Raw genomic sequence first — 15,150 nt, 5'->3', positions numbered from 1 at the left:
GATGTGTCATCAGTGTTTAATATACCCCAGAGGAACACTGTGGTAACAAGTGTCTGCGCTGCATATTTTTAGTCTTTGAAATGAAACACATTTTTCAACACAATCTATTTGCTCAGCGGTGATTAAGACGTGGTTTGTGCTGGGCTCAGCCAAACGTCTCGTTATTAAATTGCATGCATTATTAAGTTCTGTCCACACAGTGGTGCCACTTTCATAACATGAGAGAGTTATTTGTGAAACAAAAAACATTTTTCCCTGTCCTGTTAATTATATCTCAGTCTCAATCTTGTTATATAATGGTAATCATTTATAATCATGTTTGAGGTTAAAAGGTTCATAATCTGCAAAAAAAGAAAACAAAAAAGCGATAACTTCCTCACCACAGTTCCTCCACCAATTAGCTGCTTTATATCTCATTCTGGTGTATTTCTGCTCACTTTCATTTCCAAGTTCAGGAACCTGAATTTGAACTGTTTAATCTCAGGTTCATGATCGTTGGGATTTGGTCCAGGATCGAGGGGCCGCTGTAGTTGTTGGTTTGAACGGCCTCCAGGCTCTTCTTGTACTCTACGGGGAGTCCGTGCTGCTCCGCGCCCAGACACACCACCTTACGTGAAACACAGAGCGTGATGCATACATGAGCAGATATTATGTTAAATATTACTTTTTGTTTTTGTTTTTTTAAAAAAAAGAGAGATTTGTGTTGCAATGTACAGTAACACTCCCTGGCCACTTTATTAGGTTCACATGTTCAGCTGCTAGTTAGTGCAAATCTCTAATCGCCCACCAATCTCATGGAAGCAACTCTGTGCTTTTACAGATGTAGACATGGTTGAAGATCAGAACAGGAAATATAGGTGATTTAAGTGACTCTGAACGTGTCGTGTTGGTGACAGATGGTCTGCTGATCTGCGATTTTCTCACACAAGCATCTCTAGAGTTTACAGAGCATATTCTGCAAAAGAAGAAATTGAGACTCTGTGTGAAAATATCTTGTAGAGGTCAGAGAATGAGGAAAATTAAATTTAATGAGTTGAACAACAGAAGGCTGGGAAAACTGTGGCTTGGTCTGATCAGTCTGGAGTTCTGCTGCAGTGTTCAGATGGTAGGATGAAAAATTAATGTAAACAACATGAAAGCATGGATCCATCCAGCCTTGTTTCAACAGTTCACGCTGGTACTAAGGGAGTGGGGGCTATTTTCTTTGCATACTTTGGCCTCTACTGAGCATTGTGTAATGCTACAGCCTACCTGAGTATTACTGCCTGAGTATGTCGCCTTTATAACCACACTGCAGCCATCTTCTGATGGCAGCTTCCAGTAGGATAAGACACCACGTCACAAAGCTCAAATCATGTCCACTCAAATGACATCCACAGTCACCAGATCTCAGTCCAGTAATGCACCTTTTGGATGTGCAGCTGACAAATGTGCAGCAACTGTGTGATGCTGTCATGTCAATATAGAGTAAAATCTCTGATGAATGTTTCCAGCACCTTGTTGAATCTGTGCTATGAATAATTAAAGCAGCTCTGAAGAAAAAAAGGATGGTCCAACCTGGCGCTAGTAAGGTGTACCTAATAAAGTGGTGGGTGAGTGTATCTTATTGCATTGCATAGTCTAAGAATCAGGGTGTTTTCCTCGCACCTGTTTGTATTGTGGCGAGGGAGGACAGGCGTGGAAGTTGTTCATTTGATACGTCCTGCAGAGCACGGTCCCGTTATCAGTCTCCACTGAGACCTCCAGTGGAGAGTATACACCAGCCTTCACTGCTTCCTGGCTAAAGAAGAACAAAAATTTAAAAAACAAAACAGTTTGTTAAAAGTACACAAATTAACTCAGAAATGGACCAATAGCTGCGTGTTCATGTGTGGCTCTCACTCATCAAGGCTTGAGAGGTGTTCGTTGTTCAAAGTCCAGATGACCCCCCACACTTCTGCGCCTGGATACGACTCAATGGTTGCCACGCCACCGTGCCAAGCATTGTCTATGTGTTCTTTCCACAGGCCAAAGTTCAGTTTGTAGTCCTACACACACACACACACACACACACAGAACAATGCCCAGTCATTATGTGGAGATTTGCTACTTCTAATGCTCTTCATCTGAGTGGGAAACACCTTTCTTACCTTTAACATTATCTGCAGCTGGATACAAAGTAACAGCATTCAACCAAGTCTCTTTGTTTTACTGTTATAATGTAAGAAGGGTGTTGTTTGTGATTTCAGCAGTGCCCCCCCCCCCCCTGAGCTTGTTTTGCTGTTATACCAGAGTCAAACTGCAGTACACCCGAGTCCTGTTATTACAGCTGGCACATCAGAGGAGGAGGTAGAGCAGCAACCTTTATTTGGCCAATCTAAGATGCTAATGCAGGAGGGGGCTGACTCAGTTGTTTTCCATGTCCTTCATTCCTTCAAGACTTTTGAGAAATAATAAATCGTCATTTAAACCGCTCGTTGACAAAGGAGGGTTGAAAATAACTAGTAAATATCTCCCTCTTGGTACAAACGTGGTTAATGTTTAAATTTGTTTTTGCTAGCTAATGATCTGACACAAACAGGGGAGGTGCAACTCTCAGATGAACTCAGCTTCATCGGCAACCAGTCAAATCAATTGTATAAACCACATTTAAAATTTTGGTATGATTTACGATAACTGTACTGTTTAATTTTCCATATAAACAAAAAGGAAGAAGGACTGCTACTGTTTACAGCTAAAGTATATAGTTTTTGATTTTATTATGAGCTCATCAATTTCCTATAGTTTTGAATTTTCTAATTAATTTGAATTTTTATTCAGTTTAGTTTGTTTTTTTTATTAGTTTCAGTGTCAGTTTTAGTCCTCCAGCATATGAAGGGCATGTGCTGGAGAAACAGAATAAAAACAGAACTTTTTCAAAGCAGTTGGCTCACAGTCTTGTTGACATCCGAAGTCTCATCGGGCAAGGTGTGAATGTAGATTTTTACCAAACTACAAACTACTCAAACTAGGGATATTTTCCTCTATGCTTTCTGTATTATTACTTATTATTATTTAGTTAGTTTTCCAAGTTAAGCTTCAGTTTATTAATTTTTTCTACTTTTTATTATTGCTGCGCCAGAAAGTGATTTCCAATGTTTCTTTGTCTTTATTACATGTAATATTTTTGCTTATGTTGATAAAGGCCCTTATGACTCAGCATTATTGTACCTACTCTGCGTCCTACATTATAATCAATCTAGTTCTTTTTTATACACACATATACTACACTTATTGCAATTTCCGATTCCCTTGTGTCCATATCTCTTTAAAAAATAATGTAAAAAAGACAGATTAAACTGATAAATTAAGGCTATATTAACCTCACACTGAAAAACACCTGATTGTACCTTCTACCTAATACTGACTTGATATCATTCGTGAAACATTTTGGACAGGTTATAGACGCACAAATCACTTTTTGGACGACACCTCTGGCTAAAATACCCGAGGTCCAGCTGCGTTCACGTTGCCAGGGAACGAAGGTGACGTCAAAATCACTACACTGTGAACTTGGAGGTGTTGGTATTAACCACGAGAATAGTTAAGACAGAGATTAATACGTTAACAATTTAACACACCGCACAACCAAGCTAAAAATATGTTTATATTTAATGCAACCAAACAAGCCGTTTCATGGTCCCCGAATCTCTCATAATTTCTAAATGTCACGAACTCGATAGCACATCATTGCTAATAGGTGGTTTACAGAAGCAATAATAAAGACTAAATACAATAATAATAAAGCTGTTTTTATTGTACACACCTTCAGGCGACCGGTCTTATAAAATGTCGCCGACGGGTTAGCCAGCTGTAGCCTTTCTTTCAATAAGTTGCTTCCGAAGGCGAAATACAGGAAGAAACCAGCGGCTCCCGACATCTCCATCTTACTTCGTGTGGCTCGAGACCAAACAGGCACGAGGAACCTCTATGTATTATGCTTCTTGCAACCAATGTTGGTGTACCGGAGGTGTCGGTTGCACCTGCTTGCCCGGTGGACTCGCGCAGAGTGCGCAGAATACGTAATTACGTAATATATATTTTAAATTTAATCTCATTCCAAGTTTAACAACCTCATACATAAACTCTATATGCTTATGTTATATTATGAATGCATTATTATATTATTATATATTATTTATATTTTAGAGTCGTTTTATTACTTCCGGTTCAAGTAACCCCTCTCAGACACACAAACAACCACGCCACTATATTTAATGTTAATTAATTGCATTAATTATTTTATTAATAGGACATCGCCATGTTTGTGTAACCTCTTACGTACAATTAGGTGTCTGGAAAACCGGTTTATCCTGAAATGGGTCAAAGGTCAACTATTATCAAATTTATTTATTTATTTTCACAGAAACGTACAACAATTATGGCAATCTCTACAAAGATTCTATTTTCCCAACACGAAATAGTATCAGAACAGGCTGAATTCCAACATATAGAAGATAGATAATGAACAGGAAGTACAAACAACAACAAGTAAATAAATAAAAACAGAATAGAAGCAAACAAAAAACAAATAAACAAAAAAACAAAAAACGTTATACCTTAGGGGTTTTCTAGCAGACCTAGTTCAATAATCACATGATTCAGAACCAGAGCTTGTTGTCCATAAATTTAGCAGATGAGAGGAAGAGGCAGAGTTCTTTGTGAAAAGTAAAAAAGGACGGCTTTGTTTTCAGAAAACGACATTTGTGAATGAAGAATTTGCCCATAATAATTATTACTTTAATAATTATTTAGAACATTTTCAAGCTTCTTTTCTTTTCTTAGAGAACCAAAGATAATATCATTTTTAGAAAATTCAAGTAAGTTTGGAATCTTTGGAAAGAGCCAGTAGTGCACATCGTTCCACAGGGCTTTACAGAATATACAATTATAAAATAAATGTTCTGTTGATTCAATATCCCCATCACAAAAAGAGCAAGAATTATTATCAATAGCAAAGCGACATCTGAGAAATTTTTTGGAAGGGTAAATACCAGAAGGGATTTTGTATTGGACCTCCTTAGCTTTGGGAGGAATGGGAAGTTTTAGGTAATTTTTTCTGATCTCTTTCTTTTGATCACCGGAGAACAGATGTGAGATGGAATTTGGATTGGATCTATAAGGGAAAAAAACATTAGTTAATAATTCCCTAATTTGGGAGGTTTTTAGACTGTTAGCTGTAATGTTATGCCCATTTACCAAGAGTTCAGGGAGGTCAGGGGATCTATAGTCAGGGTTTTGAAAAAGATTATATGCTGTACATAGAATGTTTTGAGGGATAGCCTTAGTAATTTTTTTTAAATTCTTTGTTATTTATTTGCAGATTATAATTGGCTCAACTATTATCAAATCCAGACAGAAACGCCTGGTTTAAGGAGTGTCAAGAGCATCTGGCTGCAGCCACTGTGGAGCTCCACAGTAGCTGGAAGCACGTGACCTCCACAGAACAGATGAAGTATACAAAACAACAGAACATGAACACAAAAAGCCAAGAGTAAAAGAAAAAGGTAACAATTATAAGAATACACGCAAAAATTCACATACATATATTGTTTTGAGAGCCTTTTTGTTGGTGGAGTCTGATATTGATTGTATGTACATTTCCACATCCTTAAAATAATGACAGAAATATGGTGTTTTGTTAGTAAACTTACATTTATGGATAAAAAATTTAGCTAAAAGTATTAAGAAATTTATCATAAAAAACCATTTATCATAGTTCTTGGGGAACTTAAAGAAACAGAATAAAACATTTTCCCATCGTAAAGAAAACTCCCTTAAAATATGGACAATAACAAACCTGCTAAATTCCTTCCAGAATCTCTGTGTAAAAGAACAGTACCAAAAAAGATGTGTCACAGTTTCTGGATGATCCCCACAGAAAGTACAATTAGTATTTATGTCCCTTTTAAATTTTACCATGTAGTGACTGGCTGGATAACATTTATGTAGAATTTTAAATGAGACTTCTTTCACCTTATTTACAATCAAATATTTATGGGGGACCATCCAGACTGTCTTCCACTTGATATCTGGAACAAATCGGTTCCAATAAGATGTTATATATGGGAGAGAGATGATATCTTCTTGGAATAAACTACGTATTCTCTTATTGCTGTTACCAAGTTCCTGTGAAAAGCAGATTTTTCCTATTGGTGACTCAGCTGGATCAGGGAGAGTGACTGAGGTAGAGATCGAGCTGTCAGTGTTTTTATATAACATTAAAGTCCCTGAGGGTATGGCACCAAGCACCATTGAGAATTCCTGAACACTGATTGGAAAATTATATAGTGCAATAAAGTCGTCTTAAGTAAGTAGTTGTCCCTCTTTACTAACCAGCTGAGCCACCAATAGGATCCCATTTTGGACCCAAGTTTCCAGGAAAAGTGATTTATTTTTATATAAAATATCTCTGTTGTTCCAGATAAGGTATTTGTGAGGTGAGAAGTTGTGTTTATAAATGAGGGTCCACGCTAAGAGGACCTGCTTATGGAAGGATGAAAGCTTTACAGGGAGTTTCTCACCATTGTAATTACAATTTAAAATTAAATTAAAGCCACCAAAACGAGAGAAAATATAATATGGTATAAAGTTCCAGATAGAGGTAGGGTTTTTAAGAAAATGTTTAGCCCAATTAATCTTGAAAGTGTTATTTAAAGTAGAAAAGTCTAAGACGTTAAGCCCACCTGATTCGTACTTATTCATCACAACAGTTTTTCTAATATAATGCGTACGGTTTTTCCATATAAAAAACGGTCAATATCTTTACTAATTTTCTTATCCAGATGTAAGGAGAGAGCAGCATATGTTAATCGGGATATCCCTTCAGCTTTAGTAATTAACACTCTACCTTTCAAAGACAAGTCCCTTTGCAGCCACCGGTTGAACTTTTTTAGGGTTTTCTGTATAATTGGAGTGAAGTTTGAAGAGCATCTTGATTTTTGGTCTTTGGATATTAACAGTCCCAAGTATGCGACTTCTTGTTTAACAGAGATATTACAGATAGTATTTGCAGGGCAGTCTTTAATTGCTAGTAACTCACACTTTTTTAGATGTAGGCATAAACCAGAGGCCTCAGAGAAATCACTAATCACAGTAAGGGCTGGAGGGATTTGGTTTGCATTCTTCAAGAAGAGTGTGGTGTCATCGGCTAACTGGCTGATGACGAGCTCCTTATCAGCTATGGTGATTCCTTGTACAACACTGCTTGAAATATTAGTTGCAAGAATTTGTGTACAAAGTAAAAATAAATATGGTGAAATAGGACGTCCTTGGCGAATACCACGTTTCAGGTCAAACCTCAGGGTGGAGCCGTTAATCATTTTAATAGAACTATTGCCATTTGTGTATAAGGTTTTGACAGCTTTACAGAAAAACTTGCCAAAGCCAAATTTTTCCAAACAGTGGAAAATAAATTGATGTTCAATTGTATCAAAAGCCTCATAAAAATCCAGGAAGAGAATGAAGCTATTGTCAGGTACCAGATCAGAGTAATCAAGTAAATCCAAAACCAGTCTAATGTTATTAGAAATGTGTCTGTTTCTCATAAAGCCTGATTGTGTCTCATCAATAATTGTTTCCAAGACCTCTTTAATTCTGTTAGCAAGTATTAAAGCCATAACCTTATAGTCATTATTGAGCAGGGAGATGGGTCTCCAATTATCAATAAAAAGTAAGTCTTTGTTTGGTTTTGGAATAAGTGTTATGAGACCTTGAGTAAGAGAAGGAGGGAGGGTGTTATTCTCTATACTTTCTGTAAAAACCTGCAGTAAAAACGGAGCCAGGAGATTAGAAAATGATTTATAAAACTCTGCAGTCAAACCATCTGTGCCGGGAGATTTATTGGCCTTAAGTGCAGAAATGGAATTACAAACTTCCTCCACAGTCAGAGGGCTGTCACAATAACTTCTATCTTCCACAACAATAGATTTTAGGTTTTTAATATTATTGAAAAATCCTGTTGAGACAGCCTCATTATATTTTGAGTCGTATAGTTTAGTATAGAATTCGGCACAGAAATGTGAAATTTCTCTAGGATTGTCAGAGACAATGCTATTAATATTTAGTTGATGAATAGAGTTTGTTTTTGATCTGTATTTTTCAAGTCTGAAAAAGTAAGCAGAATTTTTTTCGCCCTCCTCCAGCCACCTCTTTCTGGATCTTATAAAAGCACCCTCAGCCTTGCGTCGATATAAATCGTCCAATTTATTTTGAAGTTCTAGTAAATTTAATTTATCTTCCTCTGAGATTTCTTCTGGTAATAAGAGGCAATTCTGCTTATTACTTCTTGTTCTTCAGCTTTCCTTAATTTAGCAATTTGACTCCCGTATCTTCTCAAGAATTTGCATGCTTCAAATTTAAAAAGTTCCCAATTGGCACAAAAGGACTTCTCTCTGTTAGCTTTGTTCCAATAATAAACAATTAATTTATTAATCTGCATGTTAACCATTTTATCTTTTAGTAAAGAATTATTTAACTTCCAATAAGAGAATTTATGAGGTATATTATCCAGTGTAAACATTTGGAAGTTAATGTGAATTGCTCTATGATCAGTGAGGGGGGTGGCAAGTACATTAACGGTAATATTATCTTTATCAATACAGTCAGAAACAAGCCAAAAGTCAATACGTGATTGCCTGGATCCTGTCTTATTGCTCCAAGTAAAGAGTCTATCATCTGGAAATTTTTCTCTCCAAATATCCACAAGATTAAATTTTCCCATGAAACTTTTTAAGTTTGCACTGTATGAAGACTGCTGCCCTGGAGGCCACCTATCAACCGTATTGTCTAAAGCAATGTTAAAGTCTCCACCAATTAAGAGGACTGAATTTGGGTATTTGGAGAGCCAGAAATGAATTCTTTCTTCTAAGGAGTCAAGTAATTTATCATTTTCAGTTTTATTATTGTAACCATATATATTTACTGCAATGAAAGTACTGTTATTGTGTCTGATTATTGAGCAGAGGTAGTGTCCTAAGGTGTCACAGTCAGAGTGTAACACATCCCCAGAAAAAGAATTTTTAAGCGTGGCAACTCCAGCAGAACGCTCAGAGCCATGGGACAACCAGACTTCATTATCCCATTGTGATTTCCAAAAATTTGTATCAGCAGGTGTGGAATGACCTCTCTTGGAAAAAGCAAAAATCTGTTTTAAATTGTTTGGCAAACAAAAACAAAGCTTTGCGTTTACAGGTTTGTCCTAAACCCCTGGTATTAAGAGAAACAAATGAAAAAGACAAAGTTATTAGAAAAAAGAAAGAGAAAAAGTAAGTTCTAAACCTCTACAGCTAAGAATATATCTATAGAATAAGGGGACCGGGTGCTGCACAATTTAGGTAGTAGAACAGTAAAAACCCTGAGTGACTGAGCTTATAAAAATACAGTATTTAACTATCTGCTATGGTTTAAATATAGCTTTTTTGGCTGCAGCCAGGTGCTCTTGGAAATATGCTTCCCTTAAATTTTGTGCCTTTCCGGTGGAACCGACCCTAGCGACCAACAGCAGTATTGCACCTTCAGGTACTTTGGAATTTAGTTTTTTTATTTCTAAAACTAAATAAAATTCACTTCCATTTTATTCATAATTGCGGACACCAACCCAAAATGTTTGCTGATATTACTTAATGTTAAGAGCTTAGCCTCCATATGTGTACCTAAATGTATTTTTTACTTACTTTATTATTACCACCTACACACACAATGAACTGTACCCGCATACACACAATAATAACATGGACGGAACCACCACTCACAACCACTAGCACTTTATATAGCCTCTGTAGAAATTATCCACATCTCACTTATCTTAACTGAACTACTGTATAAATAATCTTTCTGTACAATACGATAATTTTTAAATCTACAACTTTATAACCTGCACAGTTCACACTTCTGTATATCTCATATTTCTGTATAGTTTTTCATATTTATATCCTGTTCATACTTATAGTTATAGCATATTCATAACATACATCATACCGTGTACATTATAACATACCATAATAGACCCATTTCTGTAATATACTCACATATCTATGTTATTGCTAATATATATTGTAATATATCTATATCATGGCAAAAGCACTTCTGGATGGATGCAAACTGCATTTCGTTGCCTTGTACCTGTGACATGTGCAATGACAAAGTCGAATTCTATTTGGCAGCTGAAGATCAAAGTTTTAGATCCTTTTTTATTTAACATAAATTAGACAAAGTGTAAGACTGTGTGCTATTTTATAATAACATTCTTCAGATTTTGACCCCTCTCACAACACAACCTGGTGCGTTTTGAGCGCTTCAAATTAATGATCATGATTTTAACAGAAAATTAACTAATTTCAGTACAAAGAAACTTTATTCAACCTTGTAAATAAAGAACAAAAGTTTAACCTGAACCCCTGTCACACAGGTATTGTAATAATGCACTGGAGTCAAGTTTATCCTCTTAATGAGGAACATTTTTAATGTACAAAATAATGAAAAACACACTGAAATTCACAAACTGTTTCCTTTGAGCAAATTGTGGGAAAAAAAAAAAAAAATTCCTGTACAAACAGTGGATGGTGAGATGCAGCTTTAAGGCCTTTGGATCATCTCCTTGGTCCACCCCGTCCTCTTCCTCTTCCTCTGCCACGTCCTCGTCCTCTGCCTCGCCCCCGTCCAGCCACTGAGAGGAGAGCAACAGATTTGTCACAAACATTCACCTACATGTGTTGAGTTGCTATATTACTATAAACATAAGGCAGGCTGTTCTATGCGCAGTTTAAAAATCGAATCTGTGCTACCCTATTCAATTTAAATCTGAGCATTTATCCTGATTTACTTCTGGTTTAAGTAATGTTTAATATATTTAAAAGAAAGTGTAAACACATTGCTTTGAACAGGAGTAACATTTCTTTGAGCAGCAGCATCATTTCAGGGTCTCACATTGCGACTAAACACTGTAGCATGGCTCTAAAGTACAGTAAGAGGAGTAAATATGAAGAACAAAACCAGGAGAACCAGTTTTCTGTCACATGTTTAAAGATGCACGTGTATGTTGTTGTTTAGTGTGGAAAATGGAAGATATTAGAACCTGAATAAAGGTATAAACTCAGCCATACTGACCGGTGTTTGGTGTTTAACCCCCAATAAATCCATCATCCTTATATCTCCAATCTAATTTTATAAGTTTATCAGTATCAACTTTGTGTCTGGTCATCTCATGCTGTGAAGACAAACTCACACAAACCCTGCTGAAACTCACACCAGCGATAACTCAGCACGAATCAATTTCCATTTCTTAAGGTGACCATATAACAGCCTGTATCTGACATTTTCTGGGCTTGATGCTCCCGTAACTACAGCAGGACAGAGTGTACAACAGGCCTGAGTACAAACAGCCCTATTAAAGATCACTTAGATACCACAATTTAAAACTGCATCAACTCTGAAAAACTTCCTATACACAAATTTAAAAAACACAGGCCCTGAAAATATAAACTTAATACTGCAGAAGTGAACAAATGTGATCACTGAAACAACCCTGAGCACCCAAGTGATTTCTAAGTGGGCTGTTTAACCACATGTTGATGTGGAAGAGACCAGGCACTAAAAAAAAAATCTGATAGTACAATTTGCACTAAACAGATTTTAAAAAGACGCAGAAAGAGCTGCGAGCAATTAAAAACCTGCTGGAAACAGGTTGTGGGTGAGTGAGAGCTTCAGACGTGACAGAGGACATCAGTGGAAATGCTTCTGAGGCATTTTATGTTATTGTTACGATAGACGTACCAGTCATTGCTCGCACCAACTGTGACGTCAGCGCACCACTGTTTTCATTTATGCTCACACTTTAGATGCGCATGAATAGCTACAATGTGTTCCTATATGCTTACACAACTCAGGGGAAAAAAACAAACAAACAAACAAACAAAAAACAAAACACCACAGCTTCAGCAGCGGTATGGAAGAACTGTAAACATCAAACACAGCGATCGTGCATAAGGCCGCTACGCTCCCACACCCACAGCCCTCGTTTGCTTTTCTGCACAAAGCTTCCAGATTTCACTTTTCCAAAGGACATGAAAAGCTGCCGTACGGATACTGGTTCATGTGACGTGTGACCCTTTGTCCACATGAGACAAGCGCCATGCATGTAAAAGTGTTGGGAAGTGACATTTATAAACCAGCCTGTGGGTACAAAAAAACAAGCCTTTAAAGACAACAAAAAGAGCCAGGTGCACAGCAAACACTTCCTCACCTGCTTCTCGCTTCTTGGACTTGATCTTTGGCTCGATGTCAACCAACAAGGTGTCCAACGGGAGGCTGTCCGGCAGGATAAAATAGCGGATGTTGTTGCCACGGATACTCAGCGACTCCAGCTGAGTGGGTTCCCGGTTTTTCAGGGTCATTTTCACCGCCTTCAGGTGGGTGTTCATGCTCACGTCGACACCTACGGAAAGGAAAGGAAAGAAAAATCTGAAAACTGAATACAGTAGATGGAAGTAAGACTGAGTGAGTCCAAATGAGTGTAGAAACATCTGTTCACGACTGTTCTGACTTCCATCCTCCACCTGTGTGCTCCAGTGTGGACAACTACAACTAAACTCTACTATATGAACATTATTATTATTTTACCTGCAATGTAACTGCTGCCTTATTTTTTTTGCTCAGTTGGTCTGACAAGCAGATAAAGAAAGAAAAAAGCAGTTTTAAGTCTTTCAGCTCAGATGTGTTCTGCACTTTCTGTGTTCTGCACTGCATTTTTTGTCAGCCGTTCTCACGTCCCTCATCATTGTACATCATACAAGCACTTGTCTAAAGTCTGTCTTTTATCCAGTGGCTGTGAAGGAAGAATGGAAGACTGTCATCACTGACACGGTTTAGACTAATGCTGAAATTATGGTTCAGACGTGGTGTGTTGGTTTTCCGTGGACAGCTCATCTACCTGCAGAGTGTCTTGTCAGATGGGGGATGTGTCAAAGAAGGGTGTCTGTGGGCCACATGTGCTGATGATCAACCAGCCGACAGTGGAGAAGGGCGAAGTTATGACATAAACACCTGAAGCGTCAAAACTATGGAAAGTATAATCTCACACCCTACCATCCCAGCACACACTGAGCTTCCCAGAGCACGCCTTCTTCCAACTATTAGATATGTTTACAGAATCAACTGACTGACTTTGCAAAATTGTATTTATATTATTCACACAAACCCTCCTTACAATCAGCACGATTATCAACACATTGTTTTGCTGACTCCTATTCCACCACTAGATGTCACTGAAACAAAGCTTTGAATGAATGAACCCACTTTCAAGTGGGTCAGTACTGGTTCTCTGCTTCATTTGCACATCACTACTTTGTTGTGTTTCTCCCATTCCTGGTGAACGCCGCTGTTACTTCCTTCCCCGTTCGAACCCACACAGCATCAGCTATGTTGACCACTGTGCAGTTTGGATTATGGAGGGCTGCACTGGAGCACATTTAATAGACATGATGTCACACAGTACACTGAGTAACCAAAAGCCAACTGTTTTATCTGATTGAGAGTTCTGTGGGAAATCTTTCTAGGTCAACATTTATGCTGTGTGTGGTGCAGTATGTGTTAATTACAGTGCAGTCATGTCCCAACGTTTCATATGCAGTGCCAGCTGATAGAAACAAATAAAATATCTTCGGTTACATCTCTTTACTGAGGTTATTTATTTATTTATTTTTACTGTGTTTTTCCACTTCCTCCTTTGACCATTCCCCCTCTTCCATTTTGATAATTTCTGCAATCTCCCTCCAGGAATTCACTGACATTTGTAAATCCTTATACTGATGCTATGATTATTCTTTTATTAAGAAATTAAAAAACAGCAGCGAAAAAGTACAATGCACAGGAGGACTTGATAGTGCGTTACCACTGAAGTATCACTGGGACATTAAAGGGAATACACAAGCATACGAACACTATGGAACAAATTTCACTTTTTATGATGCTCACTGTATTTACCAACAGAGGGAGCTGGGAAAGTTGCATTCAGCTAAAACCAGTTTATTGATCTTTAAAATTATTAATTGCAAACCTGGGACCTGCATACTTCGTTTATGTTTATATTTAAGTGAGCTATATATATATATATATATAAATAAAACATTTCCCAGCATTTCCACAGGACTCTAGCTTTAGGAAGAATTGGGTGCTGGCTTGAAAATGAGCCTTACTGGCCACCGTTACATTAATATTCTGAGCATTACTTTGAAACGCCTGAACTACAGCATTCTTAGTGGAATGAATTGGCTTAGAGTGGCAGCACAACTAATGAAAGCGGTAAGGAGGTGAGCCCAACACCTGTTTAATAAATCACCTCCAGCTGAGTCTTACCTGTGATGGTGCCGTGGACCTGAGTGCCGTTCTTCAGCTCGATGGTAACAGTCTCATGGCTGAGCTTCATCAAAAACCTGTGGGCATCGTGGAAGAAGATGAACATCTATGTTTGAGTTCAGCCTGGAAATGAACCAAAAACTAGCCTCAAGCTAGCTACTAGCTGCATAGCTTTCACCTGCAAAACAAAACCACCCCCGGAGTGAGACGACCTTATGAAAACCCGCTGAAACCCTCCAGAGTTAACCGCCATAACTAAAATAAATACTGGACTAGCTTTATGCTCCTGCTACTACACATTTAGGCTACGTTTATTTCGTTCGCTGAGTAGCAACTTAACCGAGGCCGGACCTACGAGTCTGCTAACGTCCACGAACCAAAGTACGTTTAAAAATCGTCGATGCATGCAGCTAATTCCAACTACCGAGCATGAGTTAACACTACAGGTGTAGTTTAACTGTGAGTGCGGTCATTCTAACTCCGGACAGGCTCCATTCATTCGGCCCGACGCTTCCCGCTCATATCTTATGCTCCTCTTCTCCGCTTTCCATCTAAACCCATCCAGCCGCAGCGCCTTCACTTCATCACCCCACGTTCACTCGTTCGTTAAATGGCGCATTACAGACTCCGCTTACCTGACTAGTTTCATGATGGTGATGGACTGTAGAGACAAATCCTCCACCAAAGAGAAAAATTGCAGCGATCGGGTGAAAACACACACAGGCCGCTGTAGTAACAATTACGTTTGACTCGCGCACTTACGACGTCATTAAAGGAGCG

At 38.0% G+C, this 15,150-nt stretch overlaps 2 protein-coding genes across 2 annotated transcripts; both read right to left on the bottom strand.

Annotated features, from left to right (window-relative positions):
- ggcta (gamma-glutamylcyclotransferase a) lies at window positions 1-4,036 on the bottom strand. The gene is made up of 4 exons (XM_040020433.1): window positions 3,785-4,036; window positions 1,882-2,027; window positions 1,648-1,780; window positions 1-607 (listed from the first exon to the last, which is right to left on the bottom strand). Exons 1-4 carry the CDS (start codon window positions 3,902-3,904, stop codon window positions 452-454), a joined length of 555 nt encoding a protein of 184 aa, XP_039876367.1. The 5' UTR covers window positions 3,905-4,036; the 3' UTR covers window positions 1-451.
- A 6,317-nt stretch (window positions 4,037-10,353) lies between these two features.
- On the bottom strand, window positions 10,354-15,137 carry snrpd1 (small nuclear ribonucleoprotein D1 polypeptide). Its single transcript, XM_040020500.1, has 4 exons — window positions 15,006-15,137; window positions 14,371-14,447; window positions 12,260-12,451; window positions 10,354-10,684 (listed from the first exon to the last, which is right to left on the bottom strand). The coding sequence occupies exons 1-4, from the start codon at window positions 15,017-15,019 to the stop codon at window positions 10,608-10,610; spliced, it is 360 nt and encodes a 119-aa protein (XP_039876434.1). The 5' UTR covers window positions 15,020-15,137; the 3' UTR covers window positions 10,354-10,607.
- Between the last annotated feature and the right edge of the window lie 13 nt (window positions 15,138-15,150).

The sequence above is a fragment of the Simochromis diagramma genome, unplaced genomic scaffold, assembly GCF_900408965.1.
Source record: "Simochromis diagramma unplaced genomic scaffold, fSimDia1.1 OVJJ01000753.1, whole genome shotgun sequence".
In the NCBI taxonomy this organism is placed as follows: domain Eukaryota; kingdom Metazoa; phylum Chordata; class Actinopteri; order Cichliformes; family Cichlidae; genus Simochromis; species Simochromis diagramma.
Note: the sequence above shows the minus strand (reverse complement) of the source record. Positions and strands in the feature narration are given on the sequence as shown.